The sequence below is a fragment of the Chenopodium album genome, chromosome 11, assembly GCF_948465745.1.
Source record: "Chenopodium album chromosome 11, dcCheAlbu1.1, whole genome shotgun sequence".
NCBI classification, from domain to species: domain Eukaryota; kingdom Viridiplantae; phylum Streptophyta; class Magnoliopsida; order Caryophyllales; family Amaranthaceae; genus Chenopodium; species Chenopodium album.
Genome location: NC_137844.1, coordinates 41,404,136 through 41,425,568, shown reverse-complemented (window position 1 = coordinate 41,425,568; position 21,433 = coordinate 41,404,136). Strand labels below are relative to the sequence as shown.

At 35.9% G+C, this 21,433-nt stretch overlaps 1 protein-coding gene across 1 annotated transcript; it reads right to left on the bottom strand.

Annotated features, from left to right (window-relative positions):
• Positions 1 to 7,879: 7,879 nt before the first annotated feature.
• On the bottom strand, positions 7,880 to 20,961 carry LOC145568888 (uncharacterized). Its single transcript, XM_081628264.1, has 15 exons — positions 20,314 to 20,961; positions 19,476 to 19,897; positions 18,950 to 19,149; positions 18,240 to 18,398; positions 16,690 to 17,004; positions 15,985 to 16,143; positions 15,759 to 15,908; positions 12,580 to 12,783; positions 12,453 to 12,488; positions 10,604 to 10,783; positions 10,474 to 10,515; positions 9,631 to 10,153; positions 9,188 to 9,337; positions 9,023 to 9,089; positions 7,880 to 8,571 (listed from the first exon to the last, which is right to left on the bottom strand). Exons 1-13 carry the CDS (start codon positions 20,705 to 20,707, stop codon positions 9,335 to 9,337), a joined length of 2,787 nt encoding a protein of 928 aa, XP_081484390.1. The 5' UTR covers positions 20,708 to 20,961; the 3' UTR covers positions 7,880 to 8,571; positions 9,023 to 9,089; positions 9,188 to 9,334.
• Between the last annotated feature and the right edge of the window lie 472 nt (positions 20,962 to 21,433).

Genomic DNA, 21,433 nt, shown 5'->3' with positions numbered 1-21,433 from the left:
TGGGGTAGATCACGTTCTACACATTTAATTGGTTATACTCAACAAGGTTACCTAAAGCGTTTAGAACCTTGAAGCTAAGTGTAATAATTAAACATGTGATGGTTAATTATTCAACCAAGAATCACAAAGAGTTGTAATTAGTAAAAAGTTTACTCACCTTGAAAATGTAATGCTTGATGGTAGGGCCTCAGTCCGGTCAACTATTACACAAATAAAGGGTCTTGGAGTCATTTAATTCAATAAGGATCATTTTAATATTGAATAAATGCTTTAAAGTTACCAATTTAAATCGTTTATGGTACTTTAAAATTATTAAACATAATTAATGAACTTTGCTTCATTTTGTTTTTGTTTGTAGATGAATAACTATAATGACAACACTATTTTGCCAACGAAACTAAATTTAAGGCTAAATCTCAGAAACTTCAGGGAATGGGAGAACGAGTTGAGAAATGTTCTCATAAGCCAAAAGCTTGAATCTCGTTTATACATACCTATTGAGGGCAAGTATACTGAAGGTTGTGATCCTGAAAGGCATGCGAAAATTGTTTCGGATGCAGAGAAAGTCAGGAATCTCATTTTATAATCTATTCCAAATTGTTGGAAAAGAAGGTTCAGGCAATATGAGTTAACCAACTTGTGTGAATGTCTTCGTGCCATCTGTCGAGGTGGCATTGGGGCATTAGGAAGTGGAGGAGGAAACTTCAACGACTACAATGTAAGAGAGGTCGTTAATTCGATCCCTCAGATTTACTACTCCTGGACTGACAGCATAAGGTATGAGACTTACAATGTCCATTGTAAGATAATGGCTAAGAAACTCATGCCTGGTCAGTCAGTAAGGACCCATGTCAATGAACTGATTGATTTATTCAATCAGATGGACGTCCTTGGGAGACCGTTTGATGATGACTCCGCGCATGACATAATCTTGTTCTCACTCCACGATGGATTTGATATAGTCAGGCTTACTCATAATGATGAGGGCTCGACGGTGACATTAGTCAACCTTTTACTCAACCATGCCGAGGAGTACCTGAAAAGGAGACAAAGTGAATGCTTCTATTGTGGTAATTGGCTTTGCCATACACTAGGGTGTCCCCATTACACACCAGTGAAAATTGAAGGTAAAGAGTTACCTAATGTTTTTGTTGTAGAAATTAATCTTACTTCTTCTTCAACTTGGGTATTCGATACCGGTTGTGGTGCTCACATTGTTAATAACATGCAGGGCCTAGAAGGGAGTAGAGCATTAGCAAAAGGGGAAGTCACACTCCGAGTAGGAAATGGAGCAACAGTTGCTGCACTTGCTATTGGAGATTATCATTTAAGACTTCCGTCTGGTTTAATTTTGGTTCTTAATAAATGTTATTATGTTCCAACAATTACCAAGAACATTATTTCAGTTTCAATTTTAGACACTGAAGGTTTTTCTTTTGAAATAAGAGACAAGTGTTGTTTTATTTCCAAAGAAAATATGTTATATGCTAAAGCGAAATTATTTAATGGCTTGTATGTCTTAGATTATACAACTCATATCTACAACATAGATCATAAAAAGCAAAGAACAGATGGATCAAACCCAACTTACCTATGGCATTGTAGGCTTGGACATATTAACCAAAAGCGCATCCAGAAATTACATAAGGATGGACTCCTTTCAACATTTGATTATGAATCATTTGAAAATTGTGAGTCATGCTTTCTTGGAAAAATGACTTAGTCACCCTTTACGGGTGTAGGTGAAAGAGCAAGTGACCTTTTGGGACTCATACATACGGATGTGTGTGGACCAATAAGTTCAAAAGCTAGGGGTGGATTTAGTTACTTCATTACTTTTACTGATGATTTAAGTAGATTTGGTTATATTTACTTAATGAAGCAGAAGTCGGAAGCCTTTGAAAAGTTCAAAGAATTCCAAAATGAAGTACAAAACCAACTTGGGAGAACAATTAAAGCATTACGATCTGATCGTGGTGGTGAATATTTAACCCAAGAATTTGATGAACATCTGATTAATTGTGGAATACTTTCACAGTTAACCCCTCCAAGGACGCCACAGTTAAATGGGGTGTCAGAAAGAAGAAATAGGACCTTACTGGACATGGTTCGGTCCATGATGAGCTTTACTGATCTTCACGTATCATTTTGGGGATATGCACTAGAAGCAGTTGCTAGAGTATTGAACAGAAGCCCGTCCAAAGCAGTTGAAAAGACAGCATATGAAATATGGAATGGAAGAGTTCCAAGTTTGTCTTTTCTCAAGATTTGGGGATGTGAAGCCTATGTAAAACGTTTACAAGGCGACAAACTACACCCTAAATCAGAAAAGTGTTTCTTTGTGGGCTACCCCAAAGAGACAAAAGGGTATTACTTCTACAATCGCGAAGATAACAAAGTGTTTGTTGCTCGCGATGGTGTCTTTCTAGAAAAGGAATTCCTCTCTAGAAAGCCAAGTGGGAGTAAAGTAGTTCTCGAAGAAATTCAAGACGAGCAACAAATGGATGTGGATAACACCACATCAGAGGCGAGGGCGCATAATCATGTGTCGGAGCAAGCTAATTCAACTAGCGAGACTCCTATCGTCCCACTTGAATCTAATTCTTACGAAAATCTTCAAAGAGTTGAAGAGAACATTTCTATTGTTACTCCTACCCCACGTAGGTCTGCGAGAATCAGAAATAAACAGTTTGTTGAAGTTCTTTTAACTGAGGATTCTGAAATCTTCTTATTGTAGAATGAGGAACCTACAACCTACAAGCAAGATTTGGCGAGCCCCAACTCAAATGAATGGCTTGAGGCCATGAAATCCGAAATGGAATCGATATCTGAAAATGTTGTGTGGACCCTGGTGGACTTGCCTAATGGGGTAAAACCTATTGGTTGCAAGTGGAATTACAAGATTAAAACAGACAAGGATGGAAATGCCTACATCTATAAAGCAAGACTGGTTGCGAAAGGGTAAAGACAGATTCATGGTATTGACTATGATGAAACCTTTTCCCTAGTAGCAATGCTTAAGTCCATTCGGATTCTTCTAGCGATTGCTGCATTTTCGATTACAAAATTTGGCAGATGGATGTCAAAACTGCCTTCTTGAATGGGTTCTTCATGGAGGAAGTGTATATGACACAACCTGAGGGTTTTGAAGATCCAGAAAATCCTGGAAAGGTATGCAAGCTTCAGAATTCCATTTATGGATTGAAGCAAGCATCAAGGAGTTGGAACCTTCGTTTTGATGAAGCAATCAAACAGTTTGGTTTTGTCAAAAGCGAAGAGGAACCTTGTGTATACAAGAAGTCCAGTGGGAGCAGCATAGTTTTCTTAGTCTTGTATGTAGATGACATACTTCTCATGGGGAACGACATACCAATGCTTGAGTCAGTCAAGGAATGGTTGAAGAGTTGTTTCTCCATGAAAGACTTGGGTGACGCCGAGTACATCTTGGGAATCAAGATCCATCGAGATAGGTCTTGAAGAATGATTGGACTGAGTCAAGAGACTTATATTGATAAGATTCTTGATAGGTTCAAGATGGCAAAATCCAATAAAGGATTTCTCCCCATGTCTCATGGCATTATGCTCAGTAAATCTCAATGTCCGGTTATGCCAAACGAGATGAGACGTATGGCGATTATACCTTATGCTTCGGCAGTAGGGTCGATAATGTATGCCATGATTTGTACAAGGCCGGATATTTCATATGCTTTAAGCATGTGTAGCAGATTTCAGGCAAATCCAGGTGAAGCACATTGGACAGCTGCCAAGAACATCCTTAAGTACTTGAGAAGGACTAAAGGAATGTTTCTAGTATATGGCGGCGAATATGATTTGGTTGTCAAGGGTTATACGGATGCGAGTTTCCAAACAGACAGAGATGATTTTAAATCCCAGTCTGGATACATCTTATGTCTGAATGGAGGAGCAGTGTGTTGGAAGAGTTCGAAGTAAAGCACTGTCGCAGACTCTACTACAGAATCAGAATATTTAGCTGCCATTGAAGCAGCTAAGGAAGCAGTTTGGATTAAGAAATTCCTTATTGAGATGGACATTGTACCAAGTGCTCAAAAAGGGATTGAGTTATATTGTGACAACAATGGCACCATTGCTCAATCAAAGGAGCCTAGGTCACACTTCAAATTGAAACATGTTAAGAGGAAGTATCATCTCATTCGAGAAATCGTTGGCAGAGGAGATGTCAAGATGTGCAAAGTTCATACGGATGAGAATATCGCTGATCCACTTACTAAACCCCTTCCATTGCCTAAGCATGAGAAACATGCTAATGCAACTGGATTGAGGCTAATGATGTAATTTAAGTTGTATTTGTTTTTAGAGAAAAACTTATTACATATGTAATACATTCATTGGCAGAATTATGTTTAATCAGAAATTCATCATTTCTCTTATTTAATTATGGTTTTATGATTAAATAAAATGTCCAAAATAATTATGGATTGATGGGCTCATCAGGTTGATGACCTAGTGAATGAAACCCCACAGGTGAACAAAATCCATATATTATTCTTGTTCCTAGTCAAGAGTCATTAAAGTGGACATAAATGATCTCTTTAAATGGACTAGCATGTAAGATTGATTGGATAGCGTTGTTTCTTGGGCTATAGGAGCGTAGTGAAGCTCGGTCAATCACATGGATATGCATGAATGATGCATGATCGAACTATAGACCTACTCTGAAGCTCAAGTATAGAGCTTCCGGATATATTAGTGGATTCCTTTGACATGAGTGGAACATTGATTCCATTCAATGATTGATGTAACTGTGTACATTCAAACGTCTTCCCGTAACTGGAGATTATAAAGGGTGTTTCCTGGTTACTTCATGATTTGAGTGGGAGCCTTGGTTGCCACAAGATTGGATTGAGTCTACCTATTTAATTAGGAATGTGTCTTGGCCCCTTGAAGAGGGAGAATTCAGAAAATGCATGGCCGTGCTCAACTGGATTACATAGTAATCATTTGTTTTGTAATTCTAACTCAGTTTTTCAAGAAAAGATTTGTAGATTGATATGATCACGACATGAGATGCAATCATACTATCAAATCGACACACATTGACGTGAGGAATTTGAATATTGCGCACTTGTCTCAGACAAGTGGGAGTTTGAAGGAATTGTCTTCGATAAGTGCAATTACTAGATATATCAAGGATCACTATTATGGAGATAATAAGTTCGTTCTTTTGGGTCGTCATTATCTGTTGCTAGACTATGATCAATGATCTTTGGGCTAGTCAAATAGTCCAAAGCCCGCTAGAATGGATCCTATGAGGTCACACACAAGGGTATTGGGTTAAGCAAGTTAGAGGCCCATTTATGGGCCTCATGAGCAAGTAACTAATCATGAATTGGATTGGGCTAGCATAGTTAGATTAGAATTAGGTTTTGGGCTTTGTCATGGACTCTTTTTTAGAGATGAGATCTATAAATAAGATCCATGCCTAGGGTTGTATGTGACATAACAATTAACAGCTGATTGTGAATCAAGCAACCAGAAATCCCAAAACCCTCACACTCTCTCTCTAACCCACGGCTCTCTCTCTCCTCCCCCTTGGACTCACGGCCGGCCATCCCTAGTGGCGCGTATGGTGGTTCGTGGTTGGTTCGTTGCTCGTTCTTCTCCTTAGAAGGTCAATCGAAGGGTTCAATTGTAACTAACTAGCATTAGTGGAGGTCTTCATCCGCGCCTGTGGACCAAGTAGAGGAATCACGTTTGAGGTTCTTTGTCTCCCCTGTTCTTATTCGATGACACGTGGAATCACGCTTCAAAGGTATTAATTCTAATTCTTTATGTGTTATGCATGATTTTGGGATTAGGTGCTATATGAATATGATTCATGTTTTCCGCATTCGTACCTATAAACTCCTACACTTTTTTCAAATATTAAAAGGTATTTAGACTTCAATTGTTAAGCTAACCATATATATAATTGTTGATTAGCTATTTTTTTGGAGAGCAAACCCCAGTTTCTCATATTGATAAACATAATTGTATCTCAAAATGGCATATTGGTGAATAAGAGCAACTTTTTAAATATTTTATTTTATTTTTTTTGTACTTTTTTGTTTCTAATCTTTCGTTCTCCCTCACCTTCGGTCCTTCACCAGTGTACTCCATTGAACCACCATCAATCATAAACCACCATCATCGTTTTGCTCATAAACCACCATCATCTTCGTCGTCCTCTATTTTCTTCAACATCCTTAGACTTTCCGGCGGCTTCGCCGCCAAATTAAATGAAAAACCCTAATAAAAATAGATAAATTAGGGCTTGGTTAACCCTTTAGGCGAAGGTTCGACTTCTACCTTTATCGAAGATGTTCGTGCATTCTGATTTCTCCATTGAATTTCATTGATGGAGGTGAAAGAATGGAGAACATATGGAGTAAGGAGAAAAGACGGAAGAAGAGAATGCCAAATTAAGACCAATTCACATAATTAGCCCCACTTATATACCCAAAATGACAGAAATATCCCTTTGAGATGTTAAACTACTAAGCAATAAAACAGAAATTACTTATCTCTTGATGCGTGAACCAAAGTGACAATAGCCGCGTCGTGGAGAACCACTGACCTAAAAGACGATTCCGCGCTACCTCCCGGTGCAGTAGACTAGAAGCGGTCGCCCTCCAGGATAAGCACGGCGCCGGAGTTTATGTGCACTCACAAACCCGAATGGAACTCAGAATACTTGCCCAGAAAACAGAACAGAAAGAACTCGTGTTTAGATAATTTTAGAGAAGAGAGAAGACTGATTGTGTTGTTGTATATTTGACTGGGAAAAGCAACAAGTATATATAGGCAGTAGAAGGGAGACAAGAAACATAAAACGAGGAAAGAATTTGGCTAATAAAACGACCAGATTCATTAAGCCAATCAACAACAGAAGCAATAGACAAGGAATTGAATCAGTCAGCTACAATCAAGGGATTAATGACTGATTTAATTCCGTAACCCCAACAGTCAGAAAAGAATAATCCCAACAGGCAAAAAGGAATATTCTGTTTACAAAGAAAAGGAAATAAAATTTCTCCAAAAAGATAACAAGAACCCACGCATTCCCCAAGACCCAAGTCCCGAGGCCCGAGGCCCGAGCCCGACCCGGCTCGGTGCGCGCGTGTGTGTGGAGTAACACTTACCTCCCACTCACTCAACTAAGTAGTGCTAAGACACTACAATATAAAAACAAGGAAAAACCTTTTCCCCCAACCAATGTGGGATTTTCCCCTTTCATTTGTTTTTTCCCTCTCTCTTGTTTTTCCCCAACTCTCTTATTTTATATCAAGAACTTCCAACATGAGATACTTATCATGTTTATTTATCAATATGAGAAACATGAATTTACCCTTTTTTGGAAAACATTATTATCGTTTTATTTTTGATTCTCAAAAATCACACTGGTGCCAGATAAAATGAATAATTCATAGGCCGTGGTTTGTTGATATTTAATTAGTTGAATCATATTTCTAAATAAATACTTCATGACATAAGTTTGGCATATATCATTTCATAATGTAATGACGTATAATGTATATCCTTCTGTTGATAATAAAACACATTAAAGAAAATGAACAAGAAATGACCTACTCCAAGTCTCATATTTCTAAATAAATACTTCGTGATATAAGCTTGGCATATATCGTTTCATAATGTAATGACATAATGTATATGGTCATAACCTTCTGTTGATAATAAACATGTTAAAGAAAATGAAGAAGACATGACCTACTCCAAGTCTCCAATAATAAGCATTCATCTATTGCTCCTCCAAACCACAAAGAGAGGAAGGATAAATTAGCACAGCTGGAAATAAATGGAAGAACAAGAGAACACGGACAAGACGGCAATGACTGTCCTCGGTCTGGATACCACCTATCTGTGTGTCGGTGTTCTAACGAGGACGAGAAAAGACTCAAGACGGGAAGTGGTGAACCCCTACCAGCTTGAGACACCTTCTCGCGCTATACCTATACTTGACGGTGGCTCCATACGGTATCAAAAAATTCTCATAGCCGTTGAAGTCAGAAAGTTTAAGTTGACCGTTTTAAATGTGAAAATTGAGAGGAAAACTAGAAACAAAACTACATATTTACAATATATTACACTTAAAACTTAAAAGATTATCACTATATTTACTGATTCTACACATAACAATGTACAATTTATTGTTTATGTACATATATATCAGGACTGCTGAGATGATACTGCTTCCAAATAAAGCACTATGGTATGATGGTAACAATTGGAGGAGCACATACACAAGTATTATTTCATTAAGATAAGAAAGTGAGTAATACTCCAGCTAACAGACCCGATAATCTAATCAGAGTTACAGGCATCGTCGTGCAATCCTCACTTCCCCAGTCCTGCTCTTCTGAGTGGTGAACTGAGTAAATTAAATATTCAGCACTATCTTAGCCAATTTGTGATACTTCAATTGGAGTGCTGAATTATCCAACACCAAACTTTATGAAGTTCAATCATAGGCTACTAGTCCAAAGCAGCAACAGTTGACGTGGTCAAAACATCACTTAAAACGAGGATGTTGTCCTGAAAAATGATCCATAGAGAAGAATAATTGAATACATATATCCTTTCACTTCAAACAAGAAAATTAAAAATCAAGAGGGACATACGAACAAGTTTGTTAATAAAGAGTACTCTCCTACATTAGACTCGTCAAGAAGTTTCCGACACGGATGTGTACAAAAACTTTGACCATGTATTGACCCTGTCCAATAAAAACCCTTTTGCATCAACCCTAACCCTACACCATTAGATTACCTTGTCTAATAACCACTCTTAATACAACCTATACAAATACAACTTTGACTTACATAACATAGATCACATCTTACATTGATTTGCATGATAAAACTTGATAGTAAAATTAGGGTTGCATTACAACAGCACCACCCGCTTTAATGCAAAACAAATAAAAAATCAAGAGCAATGAGTAAACAATTGAAGCGTGATGAACCTAAATAAATAATAAGCTAACCTCCTGACCAGGTCCAGGGTCGGTCAATATTTTTGCACATTCCGCCTCATGCTGAAATATTCGGCCACTGAACAATATCAAAAGAAGCACATCATGGATCAGGAATCAGCATCTTAGGCATGCAAACTGAATTACTGGAATTACAGTACAGGATGATACACCTACCAATGATTACACCATCCTTTTGTATACCATAAGCCAGCAATACATCGAGGAAATCAACCAGTCCCCTACTCAATTGGCATCCCTCCCCTGTCCATAGCTTCTTGCTCATCTTCTTAGTCTTTATAAAATCTTATTGTCTCCAAAATATTACTGCAAGACCATGGAAGAAGGTCACAAACATTGATATAAGTCAGAATTATACATGAGTGCTTAAAAACAATAAAAATATATCATTCCAAAACATAGATATAGGTAATAAAGCATGCTCATAATTTTGATGTTTTTTGCAAGATTGAGCAGTAAAGGACCAGGATGAAAAGGAAAAAAAAAAAAAAAAACCCTTTAGTTACTAGAAGCATGATAAAAAAAACAACTAAACATTAATAAAAGTGAAAGAGCACTCAAGCCTCATCTTATATATGCAAATAGGTTTGGAAACTCACGCTGGAAATTCTCCTCTGTATGCGAGTAACATTTCTTCTAAATAGAACTGCCAAGGGCAATTCTTCCCATCCTATGGATTGATCAAGACGCAATTTTCTTTTCTTCTGCTTCGTTACAGCATTCTCCTTACTTGAGCAAGCTGAATCCTTAGGGAGAGTCTCATTGCCATTATCAGATGTTCTCAATTCCATTGCCTCACAGTTGTTATCCCCAAGATTAGTCTTAGCTAAAGAGCTCCTCCTTGGTTGCAGTTTAGAGAATCTTCTTTTCTTTGTCTTAGGAACTATATTCGACATTTCTACCTTTTCTTCACGTATCCTCAATAGTAAATCAGAAAGAGTGGACTGACAATCCAGCATTTCAGGAACATTATCCTGACTTGTGGAATGCACAAGAGTAGCTACATTCATCTCAGTATCATGTATGCCAGTAGCCTGGGACCCACCACAATGACTAATCAGAGGTACCTCCTTCGATCTTACTCCTCGAAGCCTTCTCGATCTGATGCGGATTGGAATGTTCCTGCATGCCAGCATAATAGAAATGATTAGAGGAAAAACTAAATCCCAAGTCCAAAATGTGATTCAAGAACGTTTTTTTCTTTTTTTTTTTTTTGACAGGCAACCAAAGCAGATTCAAGTACTTCTAATGTAACATTACACTGAACAATATAGACATACACACACAAACCATGAATGCATACACGTCATTTATTCACAGATATTTACATACTTCTAGTATCTTATGTGCTCTAGTTAATTTGCAGTTACAGTCACCTTTAGACAATATATATATACGTTGAAAGAGAAAGGAAGGAAAAAAGATAAATACAGATGACTTACAAGGTCTCCGATTCACTATTATCATGTAATTCTGGAATTTCACTGCATAGAAAATTGACATTAGCAAAGACCAAAAGTACTTTTCAATACATTAAGATCAAAAAGATAAATGACTGCTCAAACATTATACCGTGACTTATTGGGTTCTGCTGCAAGACTACAATTTCTAGTCTTTCTTCTTTCTTTAGAACCAGATCTAATGGCTCTTCTTTTCTCATTCGTCCTACGTGCATCATCACAATCATCATTGTGCGTAGTTAATCTATCCCCTTTTTTACACTTTCTTGATCTAACCCCTTTTGGACCACGGCTGTGTTTTAGGAGCAAGTATAGTTGCCAAACAATTAGAGATTTACATTAGAATCCTCAACTCATGAATAGCTGAAAGTTGTGAAACAACAGCAAGGCAAAGATATATATATAGGGGAAGGCTCTTGTGAGAACTCATATATGTGAGAATTTTTCTTATGTGAGAACACTCTTTATGTTTTAAATTTTTACTTTCTAAATTTTAAATTTGATGTTCTAAACTTTTTCCTTAGGTGTTCTAAATTAAATCAAATGTTCTAATTTAGTACTCACATGTCCTAAACCATAAATTAATTAAGTTTGATGTTATAAATTTTAAATAACTTGTTCCAAAATTTTAACCTATATGTTCTAAATTTTAAAACATGTGTTCTAAGATTTTTAATTATCTGTTAGATTTTAAAGCGCATGTTCTAATTTTTACTCGTATGTTCTAAATTTTTTTACTCACATTTTCTATATTTTATATCAGTTGTTCTAAATTTTTATTCACATGTTCTAAATCTTAGATTAAATGTTTTAAATTTTACTCATATGTTCTAAATTTCACACTCCCTCCGTGTTTTAATAAGTGTTACAATTTGACCGGCACATAGTTTTAGGCAATTTAATTGACTTAAATAAAATAAGAGGTAAGTGGGGTAGTTGGAGTTTTTAAAAAATTATAAAAGAGGGATAATGGGGTTAATAGTTTATTAAAAAATAATGAATGTGAGAAGAAAAATATAATAAAAAAAAATAATAGTGGGTTTAGGTGGGGACCATGACAGGAGAGATATATAATATTTAAATGTAGTTTATTGACATAAAAAAAGTGTAACATTTATTAAAACACGGCCGGATTTGGTAAGTGTAACACTTATTAAAACACGGAGGGAGTAAAGCAGATTTTATAAATTTTTAATCACTTGTTCTAATTCTTAAATCAGATGTTCTAAATTATTACTCATATGTTCTAAATATTTACTTATATGTTCTAAATTTTAGATTAATTCTCAAATAAGTATGAATCCTCACATATGGACCTATTCTCACCGGATCCCTCCCCTATATATATATATATATATATATATAGGAAGGGATCCGATAAAAACCCCTCCTTATATAAGAACCCTTTCTTATGTAAGAACACCTTATATTCTAAACTTTTTCGTACGTTCTAAATTTTTTTAAGCTTATGTTCTAAAGTTTTTCCTATATTCTAAATTTTTTCTACTTATGTTCCAAATTATTTCCTACTCCGTATGTTCTAAATTTTTTTAAACTTATGTTCTAAATTTGTTCCTATGTTCTAAATTATTTTTTCAGCTTATGTTTTAAATTTTTATCTATGTTCTAAATTATTTTTTCAGCTTATCTTATAAATTTTTTCCTGTGCTATAAATTATTTTTTCCTATGTTCTAAATTTTTTCGGTTCTAAATTTTTTTTCCATGTTCTAAATTTTTTTCTATTTTTAAAACATAAACTCCTTAAAATTACAGAAATGTCATTACTAAAGGATCATTTTAGATGGTTAGATCAAAACTAATATAGGGCTGAGATTGGTTCTTATATAAGATTGGATTCTTATATAGAGGAGGGTTCTTACATGAGCCTATATATATATATATATATATATATATATAGCATTAACAAAAGCAGCAAAGAACCAGCTAAGAATGCACTTACCAGGAAACACTAGTTGGATCTGCTTTCCTACTTTTCCTGCATTTAAATTTTATAATTGAGTCAACAAAAACTGAAAGCTCTATACAAATTGTGAATCAGCTCGAAAATCAGCGTTGAAAAAGTATACCTAGACTTGCTTTGTTCTTGGGTTACATTTTCAATTTCCTGCCTATTAGTTGAGTCAGTGATACGCAATGGAACAAAGTCATTCGCCCCAAGAGTAGGACGTTCGGACTCCCTATCCACAAAATTTGATATAAGAGCAGCCTTCTCAATATCTTTAGCAGCTTTAAGTCGTAGAACATCATTAGGAAACAACCTCATCCATCTCCTGACATATTTAAATAAAATAACAATCAGAACCGAAACTCATATCACAAAGATTACAGGAAAAAAAAATATTATTACTATAGATAAAATATACACATGCCTATTTGTGAACCAGTGAACGTATTTTCGAACTTGATTTATACATGCTAAACTGAACTGAACTTATTTTAAATTAATTTACTTATAGTGACACTTAATAAATAAATGAACAGAACCTATTCTTTGTCAGCTTAAAGCGTTAACAAAATAACATGCTTAAAGTTTGAGTGTGTCTTTATTGCCAAAAGAAAATCAACTTCATATTTAGGACTTATTTACGAGAGCTGTCTAACTCTCATTCCATCTTCCCCACTAGCATTATATCCATGGTACTAAATCTTGCCCACATCATTGCATTATTTGTTTTTAAACAAAACCCAAGAGTGTTCAGAGTGTGTTTTGTGATAGCCTCTGCTTTCTAATGGTTATATTGAATGGAGATTGGTTTTGTACACATAGCCAAAAATTCTTATACATTATTCTCCGATTACTAGCTGGAATTCATCAATTGGAAGAACTAGTACAAAGCAAGATCAAACTCATAATTGTAGCACATTCCCTACAAGTTTTAATGGATTATCAAGGAGTCCCAAGTAATGTATAACTTGTCAGGTAGGGCTGTAAAAAAAGCCCTAATTACCATATTACAGAAGAAAAAAAAGACTTAAATACAAGAAATAAATAAAATTGAGAACCCAATCGGTGAAAGTCGAAAAGTAACTACAATGGAAACAGTGTTTGTATTTTTATTATTTTTTTACTCTCTCCCATCTCACTCTCTCTTTCTCCGTCCCACCACCATCCACGCCATCCTCCCAGACTAAATCGACCCACGCACCCACCAGCCACCACACCATCGCACCATGGTAAGTTGAACCTAAATTGCACTTTGATCCATCACATCCGTCCAAGGTAATGTCTTTATGAAGTATCAATTTTTTCAATTAGTTGAAGGTGTTATTTGGTGTTTGCGGTGAATTGTGTGATAACCTATTCATACAAAATTCTATCTTTTTAATTAGTTAAACATAAATCGCACTTTAATCAGTAACATCCGTCCAAGGTAATGTCTTTATGAAGTATCAATTTTTCCAAGGTGAAGATGTTATTTGGTGTTTGAGGTGAAGTGTGTGATAACCTATTCATAAAGAATTTTATCTTTTTGATTAGTTATCACAGTAGTGTTTTGGGAGATAGATTAGGCTGAAAATGAAACAAGAAAGAAGAAAATATGCAAACATGACACCCTTTTGTAACGTTATGTTACTCGAATCTTTGCACTTGGACATGGGTAGAATACTTTGACATTTCATTTTGGAACAAAAACATGGAAATTTCTATAACAAAAATAAAAATAAAACAAAATAAAAGCCTAGTTGGACACTTGTACACATACCCACGTTAGATATGGGTAACTGAGTTCAAGTAACATAGTATTAGAGACTAAATTGAGCTCTATACCGTTTTGTTTGGATAGCAAAGAAGGAAGGGGAGTGAAAGAAGAGGAAGGGGAGGCAAGACCGGAAGAGAAAGGGAGGGGAAAGGTGAGCTACATTTTCCCTCCAAATCTCTCCGATTATGGAAGGATAATGCTTAATAAAAAGAGAGAGAGAATGGACCCCTTCCCTCTCCTTCCTCTTCCTATCCCCAATCCTTTACCCAAAAAAAAGAAATTGCCTTCCTACCTTCCTCTTCTCTTCTTATCCTTCCATTTCTTTTGGTCCAAACAAAGTGTACAAGTGACCTCTCTCAAGCTACCTATTATCAATTTCTGTTTGCTTGTGCAATGTGTAATTTTTTTGATTTCTTAGAGCTTAGAAAACTACTTTCTTGAGTGGTTAAAGTGAACATATTTTAAAATATAAAAAATTAATGAGTATAATATCTAGGAAAAATTGTCATGAATAATATGACCTTTCACTGGTGTTCCAAAAATAAAACAACCTTTTGATTATTCCAGAATAAACGACCTTTGACTCTAATCTTCCATAAATAGGGTGTAACCGATTGGTAACCTGTTTAATGGGTCAATGTGACACATGTCACTTCCAAAAAAAAAAAAAAAAATGTTGTTAAATTTTTTTTAAAACAATTGCTGTTAATATTTTTTTCTTTCAAAAAAAAACATCCCTAACGGTCCTTCACCTTATCACAGCAACCCAGCCACCACCATTGCTTCCCCCACTTTCACCTTACCAACAATGAAACCTGAAAACACCTCACCATTTGCCACCATCCTCACATACCAACAAAAAAAAAACCCTTCTTCACCCTCATAACTACTAAAAGTCGTCGAAAATCTGGGTTTAAGGCTGAATTACGAGGGATTTTTATGGGTTAGGTTTGCGGGTGATGGAGAGGGAACGAGGGTGAGTGGGGGTTTCGGAAAAGGAAGGAGAGAGGGGAGGTGTTACAGGGAAGCGGAGGTCGGAAATGGGAGGACGAAGAAGGTGTTGGTGATGTTGGAAACGGGAAGAGAAGGGGAGATTGGAAATGGGAGGGGAAGGGATAGTTGTAGTCGGAAATAGGAGAGGAAGGGGGATGGATGGTCGGAAAAGGGAGGGGAAGTGGTGGGGCTGGTCGAAAGGGAGAGGAGAGGGGCAGGGAGCTGCCGGAATTAGTGGGTGGGAGGTTTTTTTTAGTTTTTTATAAATTAAAATCATTTTTTACAAAAATATTTTAAAATTAAAATAAAAAATTCTAACTAATTATAATGTGACACATGTCCTTTTGAAACCTATTAAACTAGGTAACCGGTTTTTTATCCTATTTATGGAAGATCAGTGGCAAAGGTGGTTTTATTCCGGAATAATCAAAAAGTCATTTTATTTTTGGAAGACCGGTGAAAAGTCGTAATATTCTTGATAATTTTTCCTAATATCTATTGCAAAAGAGTAAAGTCTAGAAGAAACAGAAAAAAAAATCTCCACAACATACCTACGGCACTGGTTATCTGTTCGTAAAGGAACACATACAGCAACTTTTGACCAGCAGTGCCCATGTTCTTGTATTGCTTTTATTAACCTCATATCATCTTCTTCAGTCCATTGACCCCGGTTCAAAGATGGATCAAGAACATTAACCCATCTACAAGAAGAAAAAGCAAATAGATATTAGTCAGAGTAATATTAACATAAATAAGCTCCAAAGCCAAAAAATTTACCTTTCTCTACACTGTGCTTGGGTTCTTCCTGGAACAAACGAGGCTATTCTGTGCCAGCTTTTATGGCCAAAAAGAGTGACAGCAACCTTTAAGCGTTTATCTTCACTAATACTCCATGTCCCTACCCGTTGTCTTGCTGGAAGCAAAGTTTTGTTCCACCTAATTTCCGAAGATGAAACAAAAAATCAATCCACCAACTTTTCAGTTAAACCAATAGATTCAAATCAAATAAGACAGCAATGTAAGGGATCCCAAAAGTAAGCAATTGCAAGATAAATTGGAAATAACCAAAAGGAATCGGGTCCAAATTGCACACAGACAAATTATCCTCTCAAAATCTTGATCTAATACATCATTAATTTTAAAGCCATAACCATAGCAAAAAATGAAATCTAGAAATCCCCCCTTCATAACTCCCAAATAAAAAATAGTCCTTTTATGTATGTATCTTAGCTCTTGAGCAAATGAAATCAATACACTGTGGTCATGAGGTGACATTCTTTAATGTGTTGAGCATAAGCAGTCTGTGAACAAAGACAGCCTAATGCATTTATATGGTCTCACACCCAAGAAATGAAAACAAAATCAACCAGATGTATAATTAGAGCAGCAGCTGAAGATCATAGTTATACTAAAGCAATCTAGAGACATTCGAGTGTATGAGAAATGCAGACTCAACATAGAATTGTTTACATTTTTACTGACCTATTAGAGCATTGGGTACCTGTCCGTCCTTCTAATACAGAAGCAACAGCTTGCCAATTACTCTCCCCAAAAGACTCCACAGCACAACGTAATTGAGCATCTTCATCCTCTGTCCAGTCTCTTTTTAATATGCTTGCATTAAGACTCCTTTGATAACGTGCCAAACACTGAAAAGGAGTCCTATTAGTTTCCAATTTTTCAGCAATATCACTCCAATTATGGATTCCATTCTTTTGAATGAGAAGCAAAAGATGCTTGTCCTCGTCTGATGTCCAGTTATCTCGGTTGATCACACAATTTTCATTATTTAACCACCTGCATGTTTTAATCAACAAATAATCAACCACTGCTATAAGACAGGTTATAGCATGCAACAAGACAGCAACAAGAGATTAATTCTTCAACTTAATGTTTTAAAAAATTTCGGAGTAATATTGAAGTGAATTCATGCACTAAGGGCTTTTGCTCAAATTTGTTACTTAAGACAATGTAAGATTCAAACTGGATTATTTTTGGTCTTTTAGACTTTTCCTCTGAATTTAAGCCAGTTTTTGGTCTTAACATAAGACAGCATAGGCACTGCGCCTTGCACCTTGGTAAAGGCGGCCTAAACACCACGTCTTCTGGCACCATCTGGAGAGCACTGTGCCTAGCAAGGTTGAGGCAATTTGGCTTCTGCCTTCACTAGCTTGGCGGCTAGGCATGCCAAGGTTCTTATAGAAACTAAGCATAAATCTATGACAGATCATGATTTAAAACATCAAAGAGGAGACAACAGGAAATGATATCGTGAATGGCCACTACCAATGTCTCTTCACTAAGAAGTAAAACTACTAGAAGCTCCTCCTATAAAGAAGTATTCGCAAGAATTGAAACTAATATAGGAAAGTTGGGAAAAGTAGGAGAGGAAAAAGTTGATTGATCAAAGATGACATTGATTTTTCTTCATTCGATATATATGTATTGGGACAATCTTCATCCTCCAAGAGGTTTTAAATGTTTAACATGAAGTGAATAAGCAATATTAGGTTGTGATGCAATGGCATTATTTGAAATGGTAATTTTATGGTGTGCAATTGCGACGAAACTCCCACGTCTTTTCTTGAGCTTTCATACATCCTATTCTGTTCCTAGCAAAGTAAACTATCTAGCATCTTGACAAGATATAAACCACAAAGGCGGCAAGGATTTTAAGAGTTACCCAATTAGGGAGGTTCAAAGGAATTGAAATTCTACCATTTCTTAATGATATTTATTCATTATTCAAGTGGTTCAATGTCTATGTATATTTGGATGTTTAAACAATAAACGTTTAATAAAGATTCAGATAAACCATTTTCTTTTGCTAGAGATTATGTGTACAAGGAGATGAAGTGATTATAGTTTGGTACAATGGTGTGTTATTAAACAAAGAAGCAGAGTTAGAAAAGGAACTGCTAAAAACTAGCTAATTATGGAAGTTTAATTACCAAACATGCCTAAAATGACAAACAAACTCTTTAAACATATATATGTATAAATAAGCTCCCACCAGCCAAAGAGATGCTCACCTTGCCTCACACTCTTCTCTAGAGCGACGTGGGAACATAGAAGCCAATTGATTCCAGTCCACCTTTCCTACAAAGTCTTGGATAATTTCCGGAGTAATTTCAAGTTTTTTTATTGATGAAATCATACCATCCACTCCATTGTCAAAGCCAGAAATAGCACTGGGACAGAAATCACAGCGTACATCATTAGTAAGAGCTATGATACACCAGTTACACACTATCCCATAGAAGAATAGGGAGTACAATTGCACAATAGAATGAGACTATAAATTCAGTTTGATGTGTAATTCAAATATATGATGAAATAAAAGAGACAGAAAGGAGCAGAAAAGTAGTTGTTCCAACACACACTTGCCTTTTCATTTAAACATTCAACCAAAAGTGATACGGCATAAATCTATAAGCACAGTGATTCTGTTCATTTTCTTTTCATATGTAGAGACAACAGGTATTAGCTCCAGCAGCGTGAACATACAAGATAGCAAAGAAACAATTCACAAACAAAGATACCAAAGTTTGCAAATCAGTTTGTAAGAATATATAGACAGCAAGAAAATAATACGATATGGGGCACAATTTTCGTCAGGACGATTAAAGATGGAAAACTATCTTACAATTTTATATGAGTAGATCAAATCATTTGTTCAACGAAACGAAAAAAAGGCTTTTGAGAATGTTACGAGTCCACATGTAACAAGAAAACTACATACCTTATTGCATCAGCAGATTTATTGAACAAACTTTTCTGGAACTGGTTACTGATTTCCTTATTAAGAAGTTGTTTTTCATCCTTTGACCATTTCTCCCGATGAAATGACAGCGGAAAATTCTCCATAGCAGCCTTGTACAAAGCAACATGAGAGTTCTCCAATGGGCCATATAACATTGCAGAAGTATTTTTTTCGGAACCCTGTGAAAAAACTCAAGTCAATGGAAAATAAACAATGCAGAAAATTTGATATATACTTGTATGCTTTTGTGATTCAAAAAATGTCTTCGTAAATTAATTCAAGGGTTCAAGTGTTGAGCAATAACCAGCAAATCTGAATCGTATATCAGTTTTAACACAGCTACCTGTTACAAGTAATTGAGTTAATAAGTTCACTCCTCCCATCCAAACCCAACAAAATATAATGACTCGCTTCTTTTTGAAGATTGGTGAATATATTTGACATAGTAAAGAGCTTTTATTTAATCAAATAGATACAAAATTGCCGTGTGGCAAAAAAGACAAACCTTTGTATTAGCTCTCTGCTTTGGAGCTGAAACTAGCTGGACACGAGCATCCTGCTTCTGAGACAATGCTCGACCAATTTTTTTCTTGCACTGCACCTGGAAGTCTCGAAGTGTTTTCAGGCGCTTTTTAATGTCATTGATTTCTTCCATCCTAGCTTCAATATGAAGCATCTTGCTTCGTATAAATTTCTGAGAGGACCTGTTTTTCTTTATAGCTTCCATAAATGTTTGTGCGGACATGGGGAAGCTGGAGGTGCAGTTAGAATTCTCCACATTCTGAAAATTCTCAGCAGCATCCCAAGTGTCTTGTCCAAATACACCTTGATGTACATCCAAGAATTCACTTCCCAAAGATGTGCCAACGGCATCACTTTTGTGGAATGATTTGTCAACAGAGTTATCATCCTTGCTTGCCATTGCATCTGAAATATTGATCATCCATACAGTCAATCAACAATGGTGAAAATCAACAGCAAATTCAGTTCATAATAACTAGAAAGTACATCCGATATCTCAAAAACGTAAATTAAATCAGTACACAGCTCATCACAACAGCACAGATTCAAGGCAATCTAACCATATTGTCAAATGAACAACTAGCTAAGTTTAAAATAGAATCCCAAGTGAGAAGATCATTAAGCTTAAACTATTAATCGTCAATTTCACCTCTACAAATTTAGTAAACAATGCCACAATACAACCAATTCTTTAATCATGTCGAAAAATAGCATTAGCAAATAAATTCAAGAAAAACATCATACCAAAATAACAACAATGTATAAGTATGCAAGCAACAAACTCAACATAAGTTCGATATAGAAGTTAAAAGGGCACAAACCATCATCACCAGCAGCATCCCCAGCACCGGCGCCACAATACCGCGAAAAGCGCTTCTGAATAGCACGGAGGGTTTCGAAATCATCTTCATCATCATCAGACAAAGCAGGAGGTAAACTCATAATGGGTTTCAAAGATAATGGCTGAGAAATATCATCCCCACACCCATACTGCTCCTTTATACTACGAACCAATTCCAAGTCGTCATCTTCGTCATCATCATTGTCATCGGAAAATTCATCGTTATCGGCAGTGGCAGTGGCGCCACCTTCTGCGGCGGAAGGCGGTGGCTGCGGCGGCATACATGCCCTCGAAAGCGCTCGAATCTCATCATGCAAGAAATCATCATCGCCGTCACTGCCGGATAAGTCTTCCTCAAAATCATATTTGCCCATGAATTTTGCTGGAAAATTAGGAGCTCTAAAACCTTGAATTGCAATTTCAATCGGAAATCAAAATCAATTGAGCCCTAATTACAACCCTACAATTCAAGTAGAATCAACCTTAACTTCCGCAATTGAAACCACAGCAACATTGTAAGATTTTGAAATTCTAGAATTTCGACAGTGAGGGTTTGTAATTGGTGGGGGTGGCCGTGGTTTGTAATTGTATTGGTGAAAAAGTAATGCCAGGGTTCCAGAATTTGAATTTCAAGGTATTTATCGATTATTTGGGGTAGAAATTCCCAATTTATGTGAAGTACTCTATGAAATGGTATTTTTTTTAGAAGGAAAAAAATATATGGGCTGTATATACGAATAAAAAATGAAAAAAATTAACAATAAATAAATATTTATTATACCGATTTACTCGTGAATTGTTGATAGATTTCTTACTTAATATTAAAAAAGAAGTATATTAAATGCTTATATGCAGTCCTTTTTAGAAAAAAAAAAGTATTTTTTGTAAAAACAAAAAAAAAAACGTTCCTAATCTAGGGTTCTCTGTCCTTCCCTAGGGTTTCGTCTTTCGTGATTTTCTTGTAGTTTTTCTGTTAGTTTGATTCCTTGATTCATATACTGCTCTACAATAACGATGGCGGATGACATCATCAAAGAATGGAAGAAGTTACAATTAACAGAAGAAGAGAATGTGGTAATCGGGGTAAACCATAATGTTTC

Excerpts from the sequence above, each read along its gene's own strand:
- LOC145568888 (XM_081628264.1), bottom strand. The coding sequence starts at position 20,707 with ATGGGCAAATATGATTTTGAGGAAGACTTATCCGGCAGTGACGGCGAT. Across the intron at positions 18,399-18,949 it reads AAATCTGCTGATGCAATAAG|TGCTATTTCTGGCTTTGACA; the intron begins GTATGTAGTTTT and ends TTTCTGTCCCAG. Across the intron at positions 16,144-16,689 it reads GGTACCCAATGCTCTAATAG|GTGGAACAAAACTTTGCTTC; the intron begins GTCAGTAAAAAT and ends TTCGGAAATTAG.